This window comes from Chionomys nivalis (assembly GCF_950005125.1).
Source record: "Chionomys nivalis chromosome 23 unlocalized genomic scaffold, mChiNiv1.1 SUPER_23_unloc_1, whole genome shotgun sequence".
Taxonomy (NCBI): Eukaryota; Metazoa; Chordata; class Mammalia; order Rodentia; family Cricetidae; genus Chionomys; species Chionomys nivalis.
Window position 1 is genome coordinate 1,779,756 of NW_026646869.1, and position 26,931 is coordinate 1,806,686.

The window sequence follows — 26,931 nt, forward strand, 5'->3', positions numbered from 1 at the left end:
AGAGAGAGAGAGAGAGAGAGAGAGAGAGAGAGAGAGAGAGAGAAGCACTAGCGGAGCCTGGGGGGGTGGGAGGGAGAAAGGGAGAGAGAGAGAGCGAGAGCAAGGAGCGAGAGAGAGCGAGCACTAGCGGAGCCTGGGGGTGTAGGGCACAGCGCCCGTACAGAAATCCAGCTCCACCGCGCGCAAATGCGCCCAGGAACGGGGTTCAGTTCGTTTGCATTTTTATTTTTCTCGAATTGTTTCAATTTTGAGTTGGGGGGGTTTCTTTCTTTTAAGTCTCTTCCTTTTCAAAGGGTTTTTAGGTAGACGCTCAGCTCAACTTCATTTCCCCGAGTGCAATACAATCCTAACACCCCTTTTACAGCACATAGCAAACGCGCCCTCCACCTTTATGCTGGATTACGAACCGCCCAGGTGCCCGAGTGGAGAAACACACGAAGACGGGGGTGTGCATTGGCCTGGTTCTCTGCGTGTACGCTCCCCACGACACCAGTGGGGCGACAGTCGAGTCATGTCCAAGTTTCTAAAGGAGCCTGCCCACTCCGAGGCAGGGCCGCTGATCAGGAAAGGGGGGGCGAGAGGTAGGGGCACGGACTCCGCAACAGGATGGTCAGGGACATGTATCCGTGCGTGGCGGAAACACGTGTGTCATGTAGACCTCGGGTCCGACGACCCTGACTCCCCCACGCACACACTGATGAGGAGTCGAAGAGGCCCAGCGACTTCCGGAATCCGCTGTGAATCAGGGGCACAGTTCGGGAGCCCGCGTTCCGGAGCAGGTCTTCAGTGAGGCCTTCGGAGGCTACCCGGGGTGGGGGTGGGGAGTGTACAGTGCGGAGTCAAACAAGCCCCCTCCACCAAGACCACACCGACCCGCCCTTGGTGCCTCAGCCAATCCTGGATCCTGTAGGCACAAGCCCCACCTTCCTGAAAAGCTGCACTCTTCCAAGGCTGGTCCACGCCCCTACAGACAATTGCGTAGGGCCCGCCCTGCCCTGCAAGCCCCGCCCCTTGTAGATTCCCAAAGCACCAAACCCTGCCCTTGGGACACACCCCTCACACGCGTGGCTTTTCTCCGCACTATACCCCTTGGAGAAGCCCCACCCCGTACCTGGAGTAAGGGGGCGGAGGGGCGTCGTGCACACCCGAGGCTGCTAACGCCTGCTCGTAAGTGGGAAGGCCTGGAGGTAAGGGTGGAATCAAGGGCGTCGGGGGAGTCAGGGGACTGATGAGCCCGGTCCTGCGGACAGAAAGAGAGTGGTTAGTATAAAAGCTACCATGGAGTTTAAGAGCACTGGCTGCTCTTGCTGAGGACCCAGGTTCCATTCGCAGCACACACATGGCGGCTCATAACGATCTGTAACTCCAGTCCTAGAGGATACGACGTCCTCTTATGACCTCTGATTGCACGAGGCATACGTGTGGTACATATACATACATGCATGCAAAACACCCATACACATAAAATAAATCTTTAGAAGAAAAGAAGCCGGCCGGTGGTGGCGCACGCCTTTAATCCCAGCACTCGGGAGGCAGAGACAGGCGGATCTCTGTGAGTTCGAGACCAGCCTGGTCTACAAGAGCTAGTTCCAGGACAGGCTCCAAAGCCACAGAGAAACCCTGTCTCGAAAAACCAAAAAAAAAAAAAAAAAAAAAAAAAAAACAGAACATCAGGTGGACAGACAAGACAAAGTTCAGCAGAGACACACAGACAGAAGCACAATTCTGAAACATTTAGTTCCAAAATTTCCCAAATCCACTCTTTTAGCTAAGGTCACCCAAGCTGGCTTCAAAATTTCCAACAATCCTGCCTAGCCTCCCAAGCATTGGAATTGCATGTGTGAGCCACCCTGCCCAGCTTCCAAATCCATTCTTTTACATTTTAATCGATTTTTTAAAAGATTTATTGACTTATTTATTACGCATAGTGTTCTGTCTGCATGTATGCCTGCGGACCAGAAGAGGGCACCAGATCTCATTACAGATGGTTGTGAGCCACCCCACCGTGTGGTTGCTGGGAATTGAACATAGGAACTCTGGAAGAGCAGCCAGTGCTCTTAACCTCTGAGCCCTAAATTTCTATAATTAAAGTACAGTTATGTATTCGATGGGTGTGCACTCATGCTAACACACAAATGATGGTCAGAGGAGAACTTGGGGGAGGGTCCTTGGACTAGAACTTCAGGTTGTCAGGTCTGGGGGGGGGCCCAGAACCCAGGCCATCCTATGTCCCTGCGTGGGCAGCCTTTCCACAGGCCTTCCACTGCTGACCCTACACTTTCACTTCTCTTTACAGTTTATTTTGATAAAGGTTCTCCTTAAGTTCCCCAGGTTAGCTTTGAACACACATCAGAGTGGAAAGGCCTTGAACATTTTTAGATCTTTCTGAAATGACAGGAAGGAAGCGCTGTGATACCTAGCTACAGCTATCAGACACCCTGTGAGCCCCTGCTGGTGTGACCTGCACCCACGGGAAAGGCAGTGCCACAGACAGCGATGGACAACAGCCCCCACTTGCATTCCGCCCAGTGTTGACCTCACTGAAGCCTGGTACTCGGAAGACTGTTAGGTCTCAACTTCACATCGACTTACTCTCCACAGGCCCGTGGCTCCAGACTGGTCTTGCCCCTCTCCGATCAAGCCTTCTCACTTCCACTTTGCTCTCCATCATCCCCACCCTCCTGGAAGACCCCTTACTCTTGCTGACTGGACTCCTGCACTCTGAGTCGGCGCTGCCGTCGGTAATGCAGATACCAAAAGGCTCCCAAGCCAGCCAAGACGATGAGCAGGATCCCAGAGGTCAGTCCCACCGCCAAGCCTGCAACATCTACTCGTCCACGCCCTGTGGGTAGAGGGTACCACTGTTCCAGGGACTGCTACCTCCTCCAGCTTCTCAGTTCCTTTCCCTAAGGGCATAGGCTAGGAAGCAAGGCAGCTGAGTTCCCTTCCTGCTACTCTGGCCTCAGGCAACAAACACTATGGCTTTCTCAGAGCATCTGTTTCTTGCTTTGCGGAATGGGAACATGAGCCCTACCAGTCTATCATGAAAACTCACTGAGATCTGAGTAGGGAGCCATGGCTCCGGCCTGTCATCTCAGCTGTTTGGGAGGCTGAAGCTGAAGTCTGACCGTGAATTCAAGGTCAGCCTGGGTAAGTTAGCTAGACCCTGTCACAAAACCACAAATGAGGCCAGGCGGTGGTGACGCAGGCCTTTAATCCCAGCACTTGAGAGGCAGAGGCAGGCGGATCTCTGTGAGTTCGAGACCAGCCTGGTCTACAAGAGCTAGTTCCAGGACAGGCTCTAAAACCACAGAGAAACCCTGTATCAAAAAAACCAAAAAAAAAAAAAAAACCACAAATGAAAAGGGGTTTGGATATGGGCTGCAGCTCAGTGGTAGAGCAGCTGACAGTGCACTTCAGGCCCCGGGTTCATCCCTACCACTGGAGAGGGGAGGGAGGGAGGGAGGACAGTTCACTGCAAACACTCTAATGGTGGATCTTCTACTTCAGCTGAGCTGTGTCAGCACGGCACAAGAAGAGGGGGCCGTTCCACAGGATGGCTTCAGCATGTACAGGGATAACAACGGATAAGCAGGCGGACACTTTGAAATACGAAGGTGTCGAACCCTTTCAACAAACTAAGGATGCAAAAGGAGACTTTAACATCCTTGCCCTCAGTCTGACGTGGTTTGCTTTTGGCTCTTTTTATTTTTAAATATGTTTATATGCTTTTTGTCATGCTGGAGACTGAAACTACGATTTTGTTTTGTTGTTGTTATTTTTGGTTTTTCAAGACAGGGTTTCTCTGTATAGCCCTGGCTAGCCTAGAATTCACTCTGTAGACCAGGCAGGCCTTGAACTCACAGAGATCGATCTGCCTCTGCCTCTGGAGTGCTGAGATTAAAGGTGTGTGTCACTGCTGTTCCAGTGAACTTCTAGCTTTTTTAAAAAAATTTGCTTTTGCCGGGCGGTGGTGGCTCACGCCTTTAATCCCAGCACTCGGGAGGCAGAGGCAGGCGGATCTCTGTGAGTTTGAGACCAGCCTGGTCTACAAGAGCTAGTTCCAGGACAGGCTCCAAAACCACAGAGAAACCCTGTCTCGAAAAACCAAAAAAAAAAGAAAAAAAATAAAATAAAATAAAATAAAAATAAAAAAAAATTGCTTTTAGCTGGGCGGTGGTGGCTCACGCCTTTAATCCCAGCACTTGGAAGGCAGAGGCAGGCGGATCTCTGTGAGTTTGAGGCCAGCCTGGTCTACAAGAGCTAGTTCCAGGACACCAAAAAGCTACGTACAAAGAAACCCTGTCTCGAAAAATCAAAAAAAAAAAATTTATTTTTGCCAGGGGTGGGGGGATGGGGGGTGGCGCACACCTTTAATCCTAGCACTCAGAAGGCAGAGGCAGGCGATCTCTGTGAGTTCAAGGCCAGCCTGATCTACAGAACAAGTTTCAGGACTGGCTCCATAGCTATTGAGAAACCCTGTCTCAAAAAACAAAAAACAAAAAAAACAAACAAACAAACTAAAAAACAAAAAGAAGAGGGTGTTGAATCCCCTGGAACTGGAAGTGGTGATTTGACCACTATGTAGGTGCTAGAAACTGAACCTAGGCCCTCTCTAGCAAGTATTCTTAATCCCTGAGACATCTCTCTAGTCGCCTGTTGATTTCCTAAATAATCCATTCTATTATTTTATTTGTATTTGTGTGTATGTGTAGGGGAGGTGCTGCACATGTGTGTGGATGCTCAGAGGTCAAAGAAAGGCACTGGACCTTCTGGAGCTGCTGGAGTCGTCACCAGTTGTGAGCAGCACTCAACTGGGGTCCTGGAACCAAGCTGGAGTATTCTGTAACAACAGCAAGCGCATCTTTCTAGCCCTTACTGCTGGTTAAATAGGTGTGTGTGTGAGTGTGTGTGTGTGTGGACACCTTCCTGAAGTTACTTCTCTTACTCTACCATGTGGTACCCAGGTGACAAGCACAGTCACCTGCTGAGCAGTCTCACTGGGGTGCCTTGTTTTTAGAGACATGTTCTCTCATTAGGAGGGGGCTCAGTGACTTGGGCAAGCTGGTTACCCAGGGAGCCCCACGGACCCTCCTGTCTCTCCTCTCCCACAGTGGGATTACAACCCACCTTTTCCCTGGAGAGTCAGGGGATCAAACCAGGGTCCTTGGGGTTGCATGGCCAGCACTTTACCAACTAATCCATCTCTCCAGCCCTTGGTTTTGTTTTATTGAGACATGGAGTCTCAAGCTGGCCTCAAACTTGATATGTAGCACAGGCTGGCCGTGTACTCACAGTCTTTCCGCTTTGGCCTTTGTAAAGTAGCTTGGATTGCGAGGCCAAGGCCGGGGCCATCAAATCTGGCTACCTCCTATCTCCACCTCCAACCTTGCTTTTAGCTTGCAGTGAGAAGATAGGACTTTTAAAGATGGGCAGATTTCAGGTGATCCAAGGAGCCTCTAGGCCTTGCTAGGATTGCAGACAAGGAACTATCTCCCCTAGCAACCGGTTCCACTGTGAGGACTACACTACAGACCCAGGGCCTGTTGCTAAGGTGCATCTACCCCTAGCAACCAGGCCATGAGGGGGTGGGGCAGCTGGTGCCCAGAGGGGGTCCTTCAGCTGGGCAGGAGGCTCTGGTCTTCCAGCTAGGTACAGTTGCTAGGGAGAAGGCCTTCTTAGCAACCAGGCAGACTGTGGCTGGCATGGGGCTGTGGGGGAGGGGAAGCCAGCCAGGTAGTGCTTCTGACTTCCTCTGTCTGGCCTGGCCAGGGCCTGTTGCTAAGGAGCAGCCCCCCTTAGCAACAAGGCTCAAGCCAGGATGAGGACTTCAGAACTCAGAGGAGGGGCTGGGGTAGGCAAACTGGACAGGTGAGAATGGCCAGGCTTCTTGCCTGAGCTCTGTTGCTAGGGCACAGCCCCACTAGCAACCAAGATGCTGGTAAGGGACTGGGGCTCTGGAATCTAAAGGAGGACCCAGGTTGTCCTACCAGAGCTTGTCCTTCTGATAGGCCCATGACAATAACCCACCCACATGCCCCTCCAGGGGTTGGGCCCTCCTAGGAATCTGCATGCAGTTGTGCTGGGTTTTCAGACAAGGGCCATAATGAAAAGGGAGGGAACACCTTGTCAGTCATCTCTGGACAACATGGGATTTGAGGGAAGGTGGTCCTTGTTTGTGTGTGGGGAGACTTTGGATTGAACTCTAGGGCTAAGGGCCGCTTCCCCATCATGGAGCAAGAGGACCGAGGACCACTCACCTCCCTTGCCATTGTAGGTGTAACGTTCCCAGTAGCGTTCCTAGAAGGGGACGAGAAGGGGAAAGCAGCAGCTAGACATGGAGCAGTCCCCACAGCCAGTCCATGCTGGTATTTGAAACCCCAGGGAGGTAAAGAGGGAGGTGAAGGCAGAGAGGGTCCTCTGAGGCTCTCACCGTCAGTGTGTTATCCTCAAAGTATTCCCGGGCCTCCTCCCAGGAGCACCTCTCCTCGTGACACTCCCGCTCCAGGTTTCCAGGGGTCAGCAACTCCAGGTCCCAGTGGTTAGCCCGAGGAACCCGCCTGCGGCCAACTAGGAAACTCTGGGCCTCCGGAGGATTCAGGAAGATGTCAAGAACTAAGGACATTAGGGTCAAAAGCAGAGAGTCCTTAGGATTGAGGACAAGGAAGATAAAGAGAGTTATGGGGTTCTGAGGGGTGAGGGCCAGGCTTGGAAACCCCTGGATCTGAGCAAGGAGGGCCGGGGTCTGGATAGTTGGGTATGAGGGTGAAAAATTAGAGTCTAGAAATCTGTTTCTGAAGGAGGAAGGCCGAGCTGGACTTGTGGGTCGGAGGGAAGAGGCTGGGACCTAGACTTTTGGGTCTGAGGGAGAGCTGGGGTCTGGATTCCTGGATCTGAGGGAGAAGGGCCAGGGTCTGGGAAGCCAGGAAGTATCCTGGGTAGGAGAAGGAAGAAATTAAACCTCTGTAAGGCTCTTCCTCAAACACTCACCTTGGTTTTGCTCTTCATAAGGTAAGGTGTCCAGGCAGGTGGTCAATCCCATATAGACTAAGAGCAGGGAAGGATGGCCCCTCATATTGTGTGGATTCCCAAATGCCTCAGCAGAGTTACGAAGCAAGGACTCCCTGCCTGGACTCTACAGTCAGTGAATGAAAGAAAAAGCAAGCACTCAACCTGTAACCTATGCCAGACACTGTTGGTCTGTATCAACTCATTTTAATTCTCAAAACAATCCAATTTGAACAATCTCCTGCCATTCTATAGACGAGAAAACTGTCACCAGGTGGTAAAGCGACTTGCCTACTGCACCAGGTATTCGAGTGTGAGAGGAGGGAGGACCTCAGAGATGGCAGTGCCTGCCCCATGATGAGCACAAAGTCCGTGTGTTCCCGTCTGTCCCTCTGTCGTGTCCACAGTACCATGTGACACAGTAAGCATTTCAACAGGTTCATCCACAGCCCTGGTCCCTTCCAACCCGGCAGGTTCCATTCCAAGTCAACCTCCCTCAGCCGTTGCCTCATTCACCCTCAGAGATCAAAGATTATAGGACAAATGAGGTCCTAAATTTCTAGGTCTGAGGTCTTGAGGGAACGCGACCCTGAACTCCAGGGCCTAGGATTTAGGATCCCAAGTCTCTGGATCCCAATGGTGTGGGAAGTCAGGACACCAGAGCGCCCCTCCACACCCCAAGTTTCTCTGAGAGCAGTATCCACTTACCTGCCCAGACCTGGGAGCCCTGCCTCTCTTCTGTAATGAAGACCCCCTGGGTCAGCAGTAGCCAGCTGTGAAAAAGGGGAGGGGAGGAAGGAGGGGAGAGGAAGAAGGGGTGCTCCTCTTCTGTAACAAGGCCCAATCCCGGCTTCTGGCAGGGGGCGGGGCTACTGGTTACCTGCTCTGGGAGGGACTCAGGTAAGAGACTAAGTACTTAAAGGAACCTTAGGACCAAGGGCTCCGGGGACACAGCCCCACATAGAAGCAAGACTTTGCACATTACGAAGGGATCTAAGGAACCTTATTAGAGTCTCCTCCTCTCTCCTTTCCCAGCCCGGCTCTCTCCCTACAGACAGTTTGCTTGGCAGAGCCAGGAAAATAAATCTTGAGTCTCTAGAGATCTACAAACTGGTGGGAACGGAATGCTTTGATTCCAGGAATAACTGGGCGGTACCACATCATATCTGTTTGCTGAGGGTGACTGACGTGGACAGCTTGGCCTCGTGATCTTTTGATTATTTCTTATTCTATAATTTAGGCAAAATCGTCTCTTAAGATGTAATGGGAAAAATAGGTATATATTTGGGAAAGTGGGTATCAGAATATGTGGGCAAAGGAGTTAGTCCTTAAACTCAGACTTGAATCAAAGCAACTACACCACTCTGCCTAATACAGGTTAAGTGGTCTCCGATAGTCAAGCCACTTTCGCTCACCGGAACCTTCGAGTTGTCACTCAGGTTTCGGTGGGGGGAAGAGAAGAAGAAAGGACTTACCAAACCACGAGAAGCGCCTCCACTACTAGGGGCAGTATTATTTCCGGTGTCTGCTGCCGAGCGGAAGTGGGAGGAGTGTAGTGGAAAAAAAACAGTACTCTTTTCCGGTTCGGGACACAGTTGAAGCCACGACGGATCGGCTAACCGTTTGTGAGGTGAGCTGCAGGAGGTGTGGGGTCGCGTCGCTAAGAGTCCCTTCTTGTGGGTGGGATATTTGAAGTTCCGAGGGACACAGGATAAGGTTTCGCACTCCGACTTCCTGTTAATCATTAACAGAGCGCTCTGACTTCTTGAGTTGGAAGCTGAACTACATCTCCCAGCATGCCTTGCAATATGTCGTCCTCATCCTGACCACTCTTAGAAAATGTAGTTCCGTAGTGGAAAAGGATCCGTACCAGTGCAGGAATGAACGTGGGATTCCCTGGAATAGTGAAGAGTTGAGGCAGGATCCCTTAATCCGCTTCAGTTTTCCAGACAGTGGTGAGGAGGGCGATGAGCAGTAGTGGATAAGGCCCTAAAGGATCCTTGAAGGAAGTGAATTATTTTACTTGAGACAGAGTCTCACGTAGCCTTCGCTGTCCCAGAACTCACTATGTAGTTCAGGCTGGCCTCAAATTCACAGAGATCCACCTGCCTCTGCAGCCCCAAGTGTTCGGATTAAAGGTGTTCACCACACCCAGCCACTTTTTCCCATTTGTTTATTTTTAATTTTTATTATTGTTTTTCGAGATAACCTTGTGTAACAACCCTGGCTACCATGGACCTCACTTTGTAGACCAGGCTGGCCTCGAACTCACAGAGATCTGCCTGACTCTGCCTCCCAAGTGCTCGAATTAAAGGCGTGGGCCACCAGTGATTATTTTTTGTTTTTTGAAAGAGGGTTGCATGCAGTGCAGGATGGCATCAATTTTCACTATCTCTGTATGGAGATTAAGATTTATTTGTAATGGGCATGGCGCCCCTATATCCAGAGAGCCTAGGGTGTTTGAGTGGAAGCTTCATCCCAGCCCCTGGCATCTATACAGCCTAAGAGTCTGGAATATTCGGGTCGAAGTTCCATTCCAAGCCCCCTCCCCTGGGAGTTGCCTTAGTCCAGACTCCACCCCTGAGAAAACCTGCCAAAGGTTGACCCCTCCCCAGAGATGCACAAGACCCCTCCCACAGGGAATTTTATTTTATTTATTTATTTTTTTATTTTTTTATTTTATTATTATTATTTTTTTTTTTTTGGTTTTTCGAGGCAGGGTTTCTCTGTGGTTTTGGAGCCTGTCCTGGAACTAGCTCTGTAGACCAGGCTGGTCTCGAACTCACAGAGATCCGCCTGCCTCTGCCTCCCAAGCGCTGGGATTAAAGGCGTGCGCCACCACCGCCCGGCCCCCACAGGGAATTTTAAACTGCAACCCAGAGAACAAACACGTAGTTTTCTGGTCTTCCTTCCCTAACTCTTCTCTGGGGTCCTGAAAAGCCGTCCGGGAGCATTGGTATCCAGTAAACCTGGGCTTTTTCTAATTCGGTTTGATTTGGTGTGATTCAGGTGATTGTGTTGTTAGAGAGGTTTGTTGGAGGTGCAGAAACTTTTTAGTGGACACATCTTTAACCCCAGCACTAGGGAGGCAGAAGTAGGTGGATCTCTCAGGGAGTGAGGCCAGCCTGGCTCACATATGCTGCTCCAGGCCAGCAACAGCTACATAGTGAGACCCTGTCCCAAAAAGAAAAAGGATTTTCTTATTTTATGTGAATGAGTGAGGTTTTTGATTTTTTGTTTTTGTTTTGCCAGACAGGGTTTGCTCTCTGTGTAGCCCTAGCTGTCCTGGAACTCAATCTGTAGACCAGGCTGGCCTTGAATTCACAGAGATCCGCCTGCCTCTGCCTCTCAAGTGCTGGGATTAAAGGTGTGCGCCACCACCGCCCGGCTTGAATGACTGTTTTGCCTGCCTGTATGATTGTGCACCACTCGAATACGGTGCCTATAGAGGCCAGAAAAGGGCCATCAGCTCACCCGGAACTAGAATGAATCACAAGCTGCCGTGTGTATGTTAGACTCAAACCCAGGTCCTCTGGAAGAACAGCCAGTGCTCTTGGCCTCTGCCCAATCTTGTCTGCCTCTTAATTTGCTTTTTTGTTTGTTTTGTCTTTCTTTTGAGACAGGTGGGCCTGTACTGAAATTATAAGCATTCAGTCACCACTCCTAGCTCATGTTGTTCTTATTTTTCAGTGAGCTTTATTGAGATATAATTTCACATAATATATACTTTGCCCACTTAAAGCAAACAATTCGGAGTGTATTCACAGAGTTGTATGGGCATCACCACTAACAATTTTAGAGCATGTTCTCTGGGTGTGGTAGCACAAACCTGTAATCCCTCCAGTTCCAGGGGATCTAATACCCCCTTCTGGCCTCCAAGAGCGCCAGACAGTAAGCTGCTATGCAGATGTAATCACTCCATGGCCTAGGCAGCAAAATGAGAAGTTCAAGGTCATTCTCAGGCTGCATATAGTATCAGAGGCCAAGTTGAGCTGTCTCAAGTCAACTTTAGGACATGTTTAACATCCCCAAAGAAATCCTGTCCTACATTCTTTGTCACCTCTGTCTTTCCTACCCCCAGCCCTTGGCGGCCTCTAAATGCCTATGAATTTGCCTGATCTGCATGTCTCCTAACTGCAGTCATACAGGTGTGGGCTCTGTGGCTGGCTTTCCTCCCTCGGCATGTTATTTCTAGGCCCTCCATACTATATCCTGATGCCTGTCTATGGATGCACAGTATTCTGTTACATCCTGACTGACTGTGGATGCACAGTATTCTGTTATGTGAGATACGGCACATTTCACTTCTTCAGTTGATGGACCGTTAGAATTGTTTCAACTTTTTGGCTGTTGCAGCTGGTGCTACTGTGCATATGTGTGTGCTACTGTGCACATGCGTGTGCGACTGTGCACATGTGTGTACAAGGTTTGTGTGGATGTGTTCTGACATTCCCTGGGAGTAAGGTCTGTGGGTCACGGCTTGTGGCGTCCTCCGGTAGAACCTCCTCACATTGATATGTGTGCCTCTCAGTTCTTCTTCATTCTCACTTTAACGATTTATTTATTTTTGCCTGCATGTATATCTGTGTGAGGGCACCAGGTCCCCTGGAGTTACAGACAGTTGTGAGCTGCCATGTAGGTGCTGGGAATTGAACCCCACTCCTCTAGAAAAGCAGCCAGTGCTCTTAACCACCTCTCAGCCCTCTCTCCAGCCCTCTATGCTCACTTACCTGTTGGTTACACATGGTTATAATAGTAGAGCGTGAACTGGTTCGTTGTTATGGTTTTTATTTTAATTTTGTGTTTGCGTGGTGCTGGGGATGAAATCTCTGAGTGTATGTCGATGCTCACAGAGGCCAGAAGAAAGCATTATATTCTGGAGTTACAGGTGGTTGTGAGCCGTCAGTCATGGGTGCTGGGAATCGAACTCTGGTCCTTTGCAAGAGCAGCAAGTACTTTTAATCCCTGAGTTATCTCTTCAGCCCCAGCTTTTGTTTTGTTTGTTTGTTTATGTGGTTGGTAGGTTGGTTTTTGGTTTTGTTTTTTTTAGTATTTCAAGACAGGATTTCGGGCTGGAGACATGGCTCAGTGGTTAAGAGCATTGCCTGCTCTTCCAAAGGTCCTGAGTTCAATTCCCGGCAACCACATGGTGGCTCACAACCATCTGTAATGAAGTCTGGTGCCCTCTTCTGGCCTGCAGACATACATGCAGACAGAATATTGTATACATAATAAATAAATAAATAAATAAATAAATATTAAAAAAAAAAAAAGACAGGATTTCTCTGTATAGCTCTGGCTGTTCTAGAACTCACTCTGTAGAGTAAGCTGGCCATGTAGGTGCTGGGAATTGTCATATGGGAGCAACTGGTTCCCGTCTCCCATATGACACAGCCCAGTCTGATTATGTCCACTCTGAACCCTCCCAGATGTCCCTTGCCTCTGGGCTGTGTTCTCCTGCACATCTATAACAAACTCTCTGGGCTGTGCTCCCTGCACATCTGTAACAAACTCTCTGGGCTGTGCTCTACTGCACATCTATAACAAACTCTCTGGGCTGTGCTCCCCTGCACATCTGTAACAAACTCTCTGGCTGTGCTCTCCTGCACATCTGTAACAAACTCTCTGGCTGTGCTCTCCTGCACATCTGTAACAAACTCTCTGGGCTGTGCTCTCCTGCACATCTGTAACAAACTCTCTGGGCTGTGCTCTCCTGCACCTCTATAACAAATTCTCTCCTCCATACCTAAGAGCAGTCATGTTCTTTCCTTTTTTTTGTTTTCATTCACATAGCAAGTTTGGGGCCAGCCTGGGTTAATGAGACGGTGCCTCAGAGACCAGCCATCTGCAAAGCAGGAATGGAGTCATCACCAACACCATAGTAACCATGCTTGGACTTGCAGTCCCCATGAGAAAGTAACATACACCTGTCACCCCAGCCCTTAGGAAGCTGAGTTCAGGGCCAGCCTGAGCTACAGTGTGAGACACATTACCATAAGTTTCTGGCGCTGGGTCTCTGTCTTCTCACTTAGAAAGTGAGGAAAGCATGAGAAATTCTAGAAGGACCTGGAGGGGAAGGCAGATGAGGTTATAGGTGACACCCCATCTTAATATTAAAAAAACAAAACAAAACAAAAAAACACATAAAAGTTCTCAAATTGAGACATGGCTCAGATGCCTAGAATCCTGCAGTGAGGGGTGGGGAACATGGCTAGGGGCAGAATACATGGCTCACTCAGAGACTGCATTGGCTCCAATTCCACCATACACACACACACACACACACACACACGTCAGACAAATGCATGTGTGTTCGTTCCCTTGGCCATCTGAGCCTCCAAACCTCATGTGGCCCCAGAAATTAAACATACCTAAGGGAATAAAATAAGAAGGGCAAATCCTGTAATATCAGAGATGGGATATGACCTTCTGAAAGTGTGTTAGCTGTATTAGCTGTCTCTAAACCTACATCTTACAAGGTCCTCTGCTTCCCTCCTAAGCCCCAGCAGAGAGACACTTAGAAGACAGACAGGAGAGTGTGGCTGTGACATCAGCACTGCAGGGTTGACATGGGCACAGGGAGATCTCTGGGACTTGACGGCCAGGTGTGTGTGTGTTGATTGTGTGTGTGTGTGCGTTCATGGTATGTGCACATTCATGGTGTGTATGTGCGCTGATGGTGTGTGTGTGTGCGCGTGTTCATGGTGTGTGCGCACTTGTGTGTGTGTTTATGGTGTTTGTGTTCATGTACACATTTTGTGTAATGCTGGGGCCATTGTGTCACGGCACACAAGCTCAGAGGCCATCTTTGTGTCTCTCCCCATGCTCATGTGGGTTCTGGGGTTGGAACTGAGGCCGTCGACTTGCACAGCGAGTGTCTTTTACTCATTGTGCCGTCGTTTGTGTGTGTGTGTGTGGCTGTATGTTGTGTGTGTGCACAGACATTTATGCCACTAAACTCTTGGAGGTCAGAGGACAGCTTGCACAGATTCTGTAGACAGGTTTCTCTGTGGACCGCCAGCTCACAAGTGGAGGCTTATATAAAAGCTTGGCCTGCAGCTCCGCCTTGTCCCGCTGGTTCTTCTGACCGAGATTAACCAGTGTTTGTGGTCGTCTACATTTGGCCTTTGCCTTGTGGCTTTTTACCTCTCTTCCGCCTGCCTCTGTCTCTTAAGTGCTGGGATTAAAGGCGTGCGCTGCCCCCACCTAGCCCTCTATTCCTTCTTGCACCTCCTGTGTCCTCTCCATATCCCTGGCATCCCCTCTCATACCTTGATTCATCTCCTCTTCCTTTCTCTTTGCCCACAAGTCCAGCCTAACCTCTTCCTGCCTAGCTCTTGGCCATTAGATTCTTTATTAAACCAATCAGAAGGTGCTGTGACAAAGACACATCTTCACAGTGTACACAAAGGTTACTCTACCACCTGGAGCCAGGGGCTGACCTCAGGCCGTCAGGCGCACCTTTACCCCTGAGCTGTCTCAGCACCTGGCCAGGCTTTTTTACTTGTTTTGTTTTCCCTTTGGTGTTTTGTTTGATTGGTTTTTTTTGAGACAGGGTTTCTCTGTGTGGCCCTGGCTGTCCTGAAACTCTCTCTATAGACCAGGCTGGCCTTAGCCTCAAGAGATCCGCCCACCACTGCCTCCCGAGTGCTGGGATTAAAGATGAGCACCACCACTGCTGTCACCCAGCTGTTTGTTTTGTTTCTAGTTTTTTTTTTTTTTGGTTTTTCGAGACAGGGTTTCTCTGTAGCTTTGGAGCCTGTCCTGGAACTCCCTCTGTAGACCAGGCTGGCCTCGAACTCACAGAGATCCGCCTGCCTCTGCCTCCCGAGTGCTGGGATTAAAGGCGTGCGCCACCACCGCCCGGCTTGTTTCTAGTTTTTACACCTCTGCGGGCTGAAGAGATGTTTCAGCTTTAAGGGTTTCTGTTTCTCTTGCAGAAAACCCAGGTTTGATTCCCAGCACCCACACGGCAGCTTGGAATTGTCTGTAACTCCAGTCCCAGGGGATCAGACACCCTCTTTTGACTTCTGAAGACATGAGACACACACGAGCGGGGATAGACACATGTGCAGGCAAAAAACTCATACGCATAAAATAAAAATAAAGGTTCAATTTTCAACATTAAAATAAGTTTTTAGCTGGGTGGTGGTAGCTCATGCTTTTAATCCCAGCACTTGGGAGGTAGAGGCAGGTGATCTCTCTGAGTTTGAGTTCAGCCTAATCTACATAGTGAGTTCCAGGACAGCCAGTGCTACACAGAGAAAGCCTTTCTCATGAAAGGAAGGAAGGAAGGAAGGAAGGAAGGAAGGAAGGAAGGAAGGAAGGAAGGAAGGAAGGAGAAAGGAAAGGAGAAAAGAATGGAAAGAGAAAGGAAAGAGAAATATCCCTTGGGCCTGGAGAGTGTCTGGGCAGTAAGAGGGCCTAGATGTGGTTCCCAGTGCTCCCCTCCCCCACGTCAGGCAGCTGTAACTTCAGCTACAGGAGATCTGACATCTTCTAGCCCCTGGGCACTACACTTGTGTGGCAAAACATACACACAGGCACATTCAGAAAGAAAAATAAAATCTTGGGAAAAGTTGCCCCCCTTTCTAGCTGCTCCTCTCATCTAAAGAGCGAGTGTTTCACCAGTGCAGCAGAATCCTCTCCCTGTGGCCGAGACGCCAGCCAGTGCCAAATACTTCAAGGTCAAGGCAGCTGGGGCCTAAGAATAAAGCAGGAATTGGCCCATACGGTCAACACAAGCAGAAGCCCAGGGGACTGGGAAGGGGGCGTGAGTGAGAGGTGCTAGATCAGAGGAGGCTGGCGGGTAGATGCTGGACTGATACTCTTAACGTGGGCTGCGTCCGTAGCATCGTGCCAAACTACCTAAGCTGTCCTTGGATTCGCTCTTTAGCCTAGGCTGGCCATGTAGTTATTTATAATTTTTTAAATTTATTTATGTATTTTATGTGTGAGTGTTGTATCTGCCAGAAGAGGGCATCAGACCCCATTACAGATGGTTGTAAGCCTCCATATGGTTGCTGGGAATTGAATTCGGGACCTCTGTTTTTTGTTGTTGTTTTGTTTGTTTGTTTGAGACAGGGTTTCTCTATAGCTTTGGAGCCTGTCCTGGAACTAGCTCTTGTAGACCAGGTTGGCCTCGAACTCATAGAGATCCTCCTGCCTCTGCCTCCCGCGTGCGCCACCACCATCCGGCTGAACTCAAGCCATCTCTCCAGCCCTGTTTGTAAATTTTTTATTACATTTTATTATTTATGTTTTGTGCATGTGAGTGTGTACATGCATGCACGCTTGCTTATGGGAGAGCATTGTGTGTTTTGTATCTGCATGCAATGCAGTCAGAGAACAGTTTTAGGAGTCTGTTCCCTCCTTCCACTATGGGATCTCAGGAAAGAATTTAGGTCGTCAGGTTTGTTCATAAAGTGCTTTTACTCTTTGAACCACCTCATGGCCTATGCTCGCATCCTCAATTTGGCTTGCCCCGGAGCACATTGACTACATCTAGAGCGGGGATGGCCTCCAGCTGAAGATCTGCACTGGGGCTGGAGAGATGACTCATCGGTTCCCAGCACCTGAGTCCGGCAGCTCCCTGTAGCCGGCACCGCAGGCTTTCGTGAGAGATCACCTCCTCTGGCTTATGTTCACACATAGGCACACACGTCAATTATAAAAAAGAATTAAGTAGAAAAAAGATCTGTTTTCAGACTGTGTAAGTGTATCAAAAAACAAAAACCGATACCAGTATATGGGGGAGAACCATCAGAATTGGGGTACCCATCTCACAAGTTCTGTGTAAGGCAAGTGTTTCAAGGCAGCCAGAAAAGATAAAGTGGCCGGGACATCTGGGCGCTGCCTGCATCCAGAAAAGATGGCGGGGACTGCCCTGGTTCCTGGAGTCACCCTGAACACTGGATTCAAGGCGCCCTCCGGCCTTTACTTCCCCAGTGCTGGGCTTGCAGGGCCCCACAGCTGGCTTTCCGCTCGCCTTTGACATTTGCGTCAGGGTCTCATCATAAGCTCCCTTCCCTACTCATTCTGTAGCTGGGGTTGACCTTGAATTTGTGACCCTACTTCTTCATCCTCCCAGGTGGCTGGGAGGACAGGCATGTGACGGCAGATTTGGACTTTTCTGTCAGTCTGCTAGAATCTTTGTAACATTGCACTGTGTATAATACTTGTTTATTCTCATGCCTATACATGGGACGTTCATCCTGACTGAACCAGAAAGGCCACCTGAGACATCCTCAGGCCACCCCACTCTCATCCCTGTGAAGAGCCACACCCACCCATAGGCGGCACTAGAACATCGGTTCTCAACCCGGGGGTCGCATATCAGATCTGCATATCAGATGTTTAGGTTACAGTTCATAACAGTAGCAAAGTTAATTATGAAGTAGCAACAAAATGATTTATGGCTGGGGTCACCACAACATGAGGAACTGTATTTAAAAGGGTCACAGCATTAGGAAGGTTGAAAAGCACTGGTCTAGAACTTTCCACTTCCGTGAACCTCCTTCAGATGCTGGTTTCTCCAGTATGATCTTCCTCAAGGCCAAGTTCCTGGTCGTGGCTGTGTGAGTGTGGAAAGTCACCCAGACCTGTTTCCAGGTTGGTTTCTTGCTTGTGATTGACATTTGACTATGGAGTCAGAGCACACCCACTTCTCCACAGCCCCTGCCATTGCCTCCAGGAGGTTTTTCTGCATCCTGCTATGATGTCAGGGAACTCCAGTGCTCAGAATTTCAGAATTAGAGCGGCCAGCCTGGTCTACAGAATGAAAGGAGAAGGAGAAAATAAGTAAATTTCTTTTTGCTTTTGTTTTTCTTGAGACAGGGTTTCTCTGTGTATCCCTGGCTGTCCTGGAACACATTCTGTAGACCAGGCTGGCCGCCTCGAACTCAGAGATCCGCCTGCTTCTGCCTAGTGCTGGGGTTAAAGGTGTATGCCACCACCACTTAGCATTATAAATTGTTTTATTATAAAAATTAATTTTATTTTTTGGTTACAAGAATCTTGCCTGGATGTATGTTTGAGCAACACAGGTGTGCCTGGTGCCCAGGGAAGCCAGAGAGGCATCTGATCCTCTAGAACTGAGTCATGGATGGTTGTGAGCCGCCGTGTGAGTGCTGGGATTGAGCCTCTGGTAGAACAGCCAGTGCTCTTATCCTTTGAACCATCTCTCTAGTTCTGGCCCCCAAATTTAAATGGCCTAGGCATGGCGGCATCTACCTGTCACATCCAGCACTCTGGAGGTGGAGGCAGGAGGATAAATTCAAGGTTACTCTCAACCTCATAGCTTCAGAGACCAGTTTGGGCTTTTTGAGCCCTGGTACAGTGGACATCAAGTATAGTGCTGTTGGCTGATTGGTCATTGCAGACACCATTGTCTGCCCACAGGTGTTCAGAGGGACTGCCGTGCACAGTATAAAGTCAGGACGTGCCTGCTGGGCCGACGGGGGCACTGACAAGAGGACAAGAGCCCCTACTTAGTTCTTTCTTGTTTTCAGATGGCACGTGTGTGGGCTTGCAGCCAGAGCACACATGTAGAGGTCAGGTACTTTGTGGCACTGGCTCTCCCCTTCCGTGTTTCTGTGTGACATGGGCATTGCACGCAGGTCATTGTCTCATTGCCTCTGCAAGGCAAGCCACTCCACCCCGAGCCATCTTGTGGCCCTCGATTTGTGTTTCTGAGACAGGGCCCCTCTCAGCCCTTGCTGTCTGGAACTTGGGTCAACGCACTCCCCCTCACCTCAGCCTTCTGAGTGCTGGGATTGCAGGGGTGGGCCTCCACATCTAGGGAACCTGGTTCACCTCTCCCTGGAGCACACAGAGAGCAGAGTGACTTCTGACCTGTCATGTGTCCCCACGCTCAGGTCTGGAGAGGGTGTTGCCCCGTGTCAGCCCCGCTGCACGCTGCAGAGCCTCAGTCTTCATTGTTTTTTATTTTGGTTTTTGTGTGTTTGGTTTCCTTGAAGAGCTGTGGTTAACCCAGGGCCTCTTGCATGCTAGGGAAGTGCTGTGCCTGTGCTCTGCCGGGCCACATCTGAGGTGACGTGCCTGCTTCACAGTACCAGGCCTGGCTTGGTTCTTCATTTTTAAATAATCGGTTAATTTGTTGCGTGTGTGTGAGAGAGGGGAGTATCTCCTGGGGATGCAGTTACAGAACTTGTAGGCTGGAGTGTCTCCAGCTCTATTTTTTTATTGCAGAGAAGTATGAGTAATTGAGTAATTATCAAAACAATTTTGAATATAAAGATATGATATTGGGTTAAGATGGGAAACATGGTGAAAATATAAGTTCATGGAGAAAAGAGGACCTGTAAAATTCATTTAAGACTTTACTATGTATACAGTGCTCTGCATGCATGCTTGTAGGCCAGAAGAGGGCGCCAGATCTCGTTACAGATGGTTGTGAGCCGGGCGGTGGTGGCGCACGCCTTTAATCCCAGCACTTGGGAGGCAGAGGCAGGCGGATCTCTGTGAGTTCGAGTCCAGCCTGGTCTAGAAGAGCTAGTTCCAGGACAGACTCCAAGACCACAGAGAAACCCTGTCTCGAGAAACCAAAAAAAAAAAAAAAAAAAAAAATAGATTACAGATGGTTGTGAGCCACCATGTGGTTGCTGGGAATTGAACTCAGGACCTCTGATAGAGCAGCCAGTGCTTCTATCCTCTCTCCAGCCCCCAAAACAGCTTGTTTAGGAATTTGCATATATGTGGGTTTTTTTTTTTTCAGATGTATAGTGGAAAGCATCAAACCACTATATTTAGATTACATCAACTACATTTTCAAAAACAATAGAATGATGTTATTCTAAAATCTCCAGGGTGGAGAGATGGCAGAGATTAGCAATGACCGCCGCTCTGCTAGAAGATGTGGGTTAGGTCCCAGCAGCCACATGGCCGCTCCCAGCTACCTGTAACTCCAGCTGCAGAGGATCTGTCACCCTCTTCTTGTCTCTGAAGCTCTCCTTGCAGGTGATGCATATTCAGACAAGCAGGCGCATAGATACATAAAACATGTTTAAAAGTCAGAGTTTCACCAGCCGGTGGTGCACGCCTTTAATCCCAGCCCTCGGGAGGCAGAGGCAGGTGGAGTCTGAGGCCAGCCTGGTCTACAGGATGAGATTCTGTCTCAAAACCAAAAGTTAGTAGCTGTGCTGCCTGATTTTCCTTCCTCCCTGCTTCAGACTTGTACTACTGAGGCTCAGACTGTGCCTGGGGAGTTGATGAGGCATCTGGGGCAGGCTGCTGTTGTTGTGGGGTATCCTGAGGTCACCCCAGCCCAGCCGTTGCCCCTTTCTCCCACAGGATGACACGGCACGGCAAGAACTGCACTGCAGGGGCTGTCTATACCTACCACGAGAAGAAGAAGGACACAGGTACTGTTGGGGACCTCTCTCACCTCTGCTTCCCTCTGTGGGGCCTGGCTGTTTGGCTCCTCTGTTGTCCTATTCTGCCCTTGAATGCCCTGTCACTGCCCTGTGTGTACTAAGGATGGTGACCACAGGTAGCAGGGCCATGTGGCTCATCTAACACATCCCTGGATACCACCTTTGCAGAAAGGAAGGCTGAGAGCCACAGTGGTCCCCACCCCAGGAGAGGGGAGCCAGCCATGACCCTCTTTACCCCTCTGCCCCACTATGGGGGAGCAAGGCTGACATAACCGTGGCTTTCTCAGGTTCCACTTAACCCCCACATTTCCTTGGGCATCTGGTGAAAGGTATGTCCGCATCCATTACCACCTTTCTCTGTCTGCAGCGGCTTCAGGCTATGGGACCCAGAACATTCGACTGAGCCGGGATGCTGTGAAGGACTTTGACTGCTGCTGTCTCTCGCTGCAGCCCTGTCATGATCCTGTGGTCACGTGAGCAGGGGAGGGGCAGCAGGGCAGCTGGTGTGTGTGGGTTCACCCTCTCAGAGCCACAGAGCTATCTCTGGAGACAGGCAGCTGCTCCTCCACCACCAGTGGAAAGAGTACATTGCTAACAGTTAGGGCTGGGCTCGGCAGGTGGAGTGCTTTCCTAGCCTGCAGGAAGCTCTGGGTTCTCAGTGCCGCGGAAAACCAGGTGATGCACTCAGGCAGCACAAACGGAGGATGGGAGTTCAAGGCAAACCTCAGCTACATAGCAGTTTAAAGCTAACCTGAGCTGCAAAACATCGTGTCCTACAATAAAATGAAAAGAAATGGACTGAAGGGAGACCATGGGAGATGTCACCTAAGGATGTGTAGTGGTACCCAGGGTGGGTGTGAATGGGTGGATGCTGGGGTGAGGATGCTCGATGGTGGTACCCAGGGTGGGCGTGAATGGATGGATGCTGGGGTGAGGATACTCGATGGTGGTACCCAGGATAGGGAGGGCATGGATGGATGCTGGAGTGAGGATGCTCGATGGTGGTACCCAGGATAGGGAGGGCATGGATGGATGCTGGAGTGAGGATGCTCGATGGTGGTACCCAGGGTGGGCGTGAATGGATGGATGCTGGGGTGAGGATGCTCGATGGTGGTACCCAGGATAGGGAGGGCATGGATGGATGCTGGGGTGAGGATGCTCGATGGTGGTACCCAGGGTGGGCGTGGATGGATGGATGCTGGAGTGAGGATGCTCGATGGTGGTACCCAGGATAGGGAGTGCATGGATGAATGCTGGGGTGAGGATGCTCGATGGTGGTACCCAGGATAGGGAGTGCATGGATGGATGCTGGAGTGAGGATGCTCGATGGTGGTACCGAGGATAGGGAGGGCATGGATGGATGCTGGAGTGAGGATACTCGATGGTGGTACCCAGGATAGGGAGGGCATGGATGGATGCTGGAGTGAGGATGCTCGATGGTGGTACCCAGGATAGGGAGGGCATGGATGGATGCTGGAGTGAGGATGCTCGATGGTGGTACCCAGGGTGGGCGTGAATGGATGGATGCTGGGGTGAGGATGCTCGATGGTGGTACCCAGGATAGGGAGGGCATGGATGGATGCTGGGGTGAGGATGTTCGATGGTGGTACCCAGGGTGGGCGTGGATGGATGGATGCTGGAGTGAGGATGCTCGATGGTGGTACCCAGGATAGGGAGTGCATGGATGAATGCTGGGGTGAGGATGCTCGATGGTGGTACCCAGGATAGGGAGTGCATGGATGGATGCTGGAGTGAGGATGCTCGATGGTGGTACCGAGGATAGGGAGGGCATGGATGGATGCTGGAGTGAGGATGCTTGATGGTGGTACCCAGGATAGGGAGTGCATGGATGGATGCTGGGGTGAGGATGCTCGATGGTGGTACCCAGGATAGGGAGGGCATGGATGGATGCTGGGGTGAGGATGCTCGATGGTGGTACCCAGGATAGGGAGTGCATGGATGGATGCTGGGGTGAGGATGCTCGATGGTGGTACCGAGGATAGGGAGGGCATGGATGGATGCTGGAGTGAGGATGCTCGATGGTGGTACCCAGAGTGGGCGTGGATGGATGGATGCTGGAGTGAGGATGCTCGATGGTGGTACCCAGGATAGGGAGGGCATGGATGAATGCTGGAGTGAGGATGCTTGATGGTGGTACCCAGGATAGGGAGTGCATGGATGGATGCTGGGGTAAGGATGCTCGATGGTGGTACCCAGGGTAGGGAGGGCATGGATGGATGGATGCTGGGGTGAGGATGCTCAATGGTGGTACCAGGGTGGGCGTGAATGGATATAGAAGTGAGTGGATGCCATCTTGTCATGAAGCCCAGGCCCACGCTTTCCTCATCCCCTCTCTGCAGCCCAGATGGCTACCTCTATGAACGGGAGGCAATTCTGGAGTACATCCTACACCAGAAGAAAGAGATTGCCCGGCAGATGAAGGTGATGGGTGCCCAGGAGAAGGGAAGGGACTCAACGGGGCAGTTCCTTTTCTCTAGGGACTGCCTGGAGCACCATCCACTCCCACTTCTCTCCAGATGTTTCCAGGCAGCATCTGTGTTGCCCTCCTCTAGGCCAGGATCTCTGGGGCCCACCCTGCTCTAGGAACCTGAGACCCCTGTGTGCCCACACCCTCTGCTGTGCTTGTGCTGGGCTGCACTCTTCAGGAGCAGCTTCCTTGGCTCTCCTCAGCTCCACGCACGTGGCGGGGGTGTGTGATGTACAATGCCCTGTCATCTGTGCGATGACCGCCAGAGGGCCCCACCGAGCAAGTGGGAGACACAGATCTCTCTAGGTGCCCACGGTGACTCAGGTCCTTCCTTCACGGTCTGGCTTTCTGGCGCTCAGGACACACTGAGGGGTTGTTTTGTTTTTGCTCGGGCCAGGGCTGGAAGCCAGCCCTCACCAGCCGAGCCTTTGCAGCGCTCCTGCTTCCCACCGCTGGCCCTAGCGTGCTCAGACTCCATGTCCTCCCCTCAGCCCGGTCGCCAGCCAGCCTGCCCCCCCCATCCTGGAGCCACTGTCGACCCCTGCTGGGTGCCAGGGGGACTGAGCAAGGAGCAGACCTTTCCTGTTCTGGTCACACAGGACAAAGCACACTGTACTGGTCATAGACTTCCAAGCCAAGCTCCATGTGGCAGGACAGGGGTTCCCTGGCCAGCTCGCATGCTTTCTTGAGCGATTACTGTGTGCCTCTCAGTCTCAGCACTTTGGAGGCCACCCTGTGTGGCTGTTTGTAGAGTGCTTGCTTAGTATGCACAAAGCCCATGGTCCCACACCCAGCACCTAATAACCAGATGTTGTGGGACATGACTTGATTAGTGGAAAATCAGGAGTTCAGGGTCACCGTTGAGTTCCAGGCCAGCCTGGGCTACATGAGCCCCTGTCTCACCTTGAGCAGGCCCTCCCAACAGGAAGACTCTGGGCCCCACTCTATCTGAGTAGGAAGCCAAGGACTCAGAAATGCCAAGGCCACCTTATCACACAAAAGCATCAATCGTTGCCAGCCCCTGCCAGAGCTGCTCAGAGCTCCATCCTCCCGCTTGTGGGTGCTGAGCCAGGCCCCTCTTCCCCTAGGCCTATGAAAAGCAGCGAGGAGCCCGCAGGGAAGAGCAGAGACAGCTCCAGCGAGCAGCAGCCGAGGACCAAGCTCGAGGCTTCCTGGAGAAGGAGGCAGCCATCGTGAGCCGGCCCCTCAACCCCTTCATGCCCAAGGCTGCCACCTTACCCAACACAGGTGACAGGGAGCACCTACCCTTCGCCAGGGGTCTTCAGGGATGACTTCCTGAGGTGCGTACCCCAGCTTCTCTCTCCACAGATGGTGAGCAACCAGGGCCCAGCACGGGCCCCCCAGGGAAGGAGAAGGACAAAGTGCTGCCCAGCTTCTGGATTCCCTCACTTACGCCCGAGGCAAAGGCCACGAAGCTGGAAAAACCAGTGAGCTCTCAGTGTCCCAGCCCTTCGTGCCCCTTACATGTTGACCCCTGTCCTTCCTTCTCTGTTGACCCTTCCTCTGCCTGCAGTCCCGCACCGTGACCTGCCCAATGTCTGGGAAGCCACTACGCATGTCAGACCTGACGCCGGTGCGCTTCACGCAGCTAGACGACTCCGTGGACCGCGTGGGGCTCATCACACGCAGTGAGCGCTACGTGTGTGCAGTGACCCGAGACAGCTTGAGCAACGCCACGCCGTGTGCAGTGCTGCGGCCCTCGTAAGTAGAGTTGGGGAGGAGAGTCTGGAGGGATCCCAAGATGCCCTAGGGCCGACCTTCGCCTTGTCTCCCTGCAGTGGGGCTGTGGTCACTCTGGAGTGTGTGGAGAAACTGATTCGAAAGGACATGGTGGACCCCGTGAATGGGGACACGCTGACAGAGCGCGACATAATCGTGCTGCAACGGGTGAGTTGCCAGTGCACACCTCAGCCCCTGCCCCCGCCTTGTACTTGGTGCGCCCCCGCCTTGTACTTGTTGCGCCCCCGCAGCGTCCTCCACCCTACCCTCCTCCCGCCACTTCCCTCTTCACACACGCTTGGGTCCCACAGCACCTTGTGTTTTTCTTTAGCTCCTCCACATTTTCCTGTGCTTTCCTCCACCCTGGGACTTCTCCCCGCAGTCCCTCCTGTGTCCCAGGTCCCCTCCATCCCCTGCTCTGAGACTTATTTTTCCCTGGTCCACATAGAAGCCTAACAGGCTCCCCCAGCTTGTTCTTCTCCTTTCCAGGGCGGGACAGGCTTTGCAGGCTCAGGAGTGAAGCTGCAGGCGGAAATGTCCCGGCCGGTGATGCAGGCCTGAGCTATGACCTAATAAACCTGCCTGTGAACCGATTGATGTCTGGTGCCTCACTGTACAGAAAGAGAGGGCTTGGGGTAGGGCCACTCCAGTCCTGGGCCCTAAGCTCCTGGAAACTGACTCTAAGCAGGGACAGGAGCCTGTCAGTCAAATCTCCTCCAGGCTCAGTCAGGATCAAAGGGCACTGCCCAGGAAGGGCTGGCTCAGGGCATAACACATTCCCAGGCCAGCTAGCGGAAGAGCCCTCCAGGCATGGAGCTGCCCCCATGTGCCCTTAACTGCAAGCAACCCTGCAGACCCAAAGCAGGGTGGTGGTGGCGCACGCCCTTAATCCCAGCACTCGTGAGGCAGAGGCAGGTGGATCTCTGAGTTCAAGGCCAGCTCTGGTCTACAGAGCAAATCCTAGGATACCTGGGATTACACAGAGAAACCCTGTTTGGAAAAACCAAAACCAAAAAAAAAAAAAAAAAAAAGGAATCCCAACTTCCTGAGTGTGTCCAGCTTTCCTCTGTATCCCCCCCCCCCCAGCCCTCTGAACTTGTTTTGTTTTGTTTCTTTGGTTTTGGTTTTTTGAGACAGGGTTTCTCTGTAGCCTTGGAGCCTGACCTGGAACTAGCTCTTGTAGACCAGGCTGGCTCCAAACTCACAGAGATCTGCTTGTCTCTGCCTCCCGAGTGCTGGGATTAAAGGCGTGCGCCACCCCCGCCCTACATGAACTACTTCAAAAGTGACAGGGACACAAAAGTGACCCGCACCCCCAGCTCCAAGGAGAGCGTAGCTTCCTTTTTCCATTTCTTTTTGTGCGGGGAAGGGCACACCACTAAGAAAGTGTTCAAGAGTTCCTATCGGGGGCTGGAGCGATGGCTCAGAGGTTAAGAGCATTGCCTGCTCTACCAAAGGTACTGAGTTCAATTCCCAGGAACCACATGATGGCTCACAACCATCTGTAATGGGGTCTGGTGCCCTCTTCTGGCCTGCAGGTATAACACAGACAGAATATTGTATACATAATGAATAAATAAATATTTAAAAAGAAAGTGAAACAGTATTTAAAAAAAAGTTCCTATCTTTTTTTTTTAAATATTTATTTATTATTATGTATACAATATTCTGTCTGTATGCCTGACGGCCAGAAGAGGGCACCAGATCTCTTTACAGATGGTTGTGAGCCACCATGTGGTTGCTGGGAATTGAACTCAGGACCTTTGGAAGATCAGGCAATGCCCTTAACCACTGAGCCATCCCTCCAGCCCCGAGTTCCTATCTTTTAATTTTAAAAATGTTTGTTCTGTGTATGGGGCTTGGGGGAGGGTGTGTGCCTGCACAGGGACTAATAACCTGTGTGAGCCACTGGAGCTCGAGCTCCAGCGTGGAACAGCCTCGTTGAGCCGCTGGGAGCAACCTCTGCTCCCCTGTGCAGCCCCAAGTGTCTCATCTCAGGTAGCCTGGGTTGGTGGCCCATGCTTTCATCCCAGCAATCAGGAGCTGAAGCAGGAGGATTGCTGCAAATACTAGCCTAGCTTGGCTACATAAGACTGGCTCATGTCTTTAATCCCAGAGCTTGGGAGGCAGAGGCAGGCCTGGTCCACAGAGCTATCTCAAGGTCAACCAAGGCTACACAAACCTTGTCTCAGGAAAAACAAAGCAAAAGACTGTTTAAAAAATAAGAGAGAATGGGCTGGAGAGATGGCTCAGCGGTTAGGAGCACTGCCTGCTCTTCCAAAAGTCCTGAGTTCAATTCCC

General features: G+C 51.2%; 3 protein-coding genes across 10 annotated transcripts in view; 2 read left to right on the forward strand and 1 right to left on the reverse strand.

The window, feature by feature from the left end:
• Fuz (fuzzy planar cell polarity protein) overlaps positions 1-26,931 on the forward strand; it is a 265,069-nt gene that overhangs the window by 161,013 nt on the left and 77,125 nt on the right. The gene's annotated exons all lie outside the window — the stretch shown is intronic.
• Prrg2 (proline rich and Gla domain 2) lies at positions 216-8,622 on the reverse strand. 5 transcript variants are annotated; one of them, XM_057760978.1, is made up of 8 exons: positions 8,484-8,622; positions 7,717-7,781; positions 6,991-7,135; positions 6,434-6,615; positions 6,261-6,300; positions 2,698-2,842; positions 1,112-1,240; positions 216-802 (listed from the first exon to the last, which is right to left on the reverse strand). In XM_057760978.1, the coding sequence occupies exons 3-8, from the start codon at positions 7,073-7,075 to the stop codon at positions 784-786; spliced, it is 600 nt and encodes a 199-aa protein (XP_057616961.1). In that variant the 5' UTR covers positions 7,076-7,135; positions 7,717-7,781; positions 8,484-8,622; the 3' UTR covers positions 216-783. The 5 variants fall into 5 exon arrangements, with proteins under 5 accessions (XP_057616961.1, XP_057616962.1, XP_057616960.1 ...); XM_057760979.1 differs by having other exon boundaries at positions 7,717-7,888; positions 8,484-8,536; XM_057760977.1 differs by having other exon boundaries at positions 7,717-7,893; positions 8,484-8,530.
• Nosip (nitric oxide synthase interacting protein) lies at positions 8,559-25,243 on the forward strand. 4 transcript variants are annotated; one of them, XM_057760949.1, is made up of 9 exons: positions 8,559-8,638; positions 20,199-20,390; positions 20,770-20,875; positions 22,763-22,844; positions 23,979-24,138; positions 24,220-24,338; positions 24,425-24,612; positions 24,690-24,798; positions 25,120-25,243. In XM_057760949.1, the coding sequence occupies exons 2-9, from the start codon at positions 20,321-20,323 to the stop codon at positions 25,189-25,191; spliced, it is 906 nt and encodes a 301-aa protein (XP_057616932.1). In that variant the 5' UTR covers positions 8,559-8,638; positions 20,199-20,320; the 3' UTR covers positions 25,192-25,243. The 4 variants fall into 4 exon arrangements, with proteins under 4 accessions (XP_057616932.1, XP_057616929.1, XP_057616931.1 ...); XM_057760946.1 differs by lacking the exon at positions 25,120-25,243 and having other exon boundaries at positions 8,564-8,638; positions 24,690-25,092; XM_057760948.1 differs by lacking the exon at positions 25,120-25,243 and having other exon boundaries at positions 8,582-8,638; positions 20,320-20,390; positions 24,690-25,092.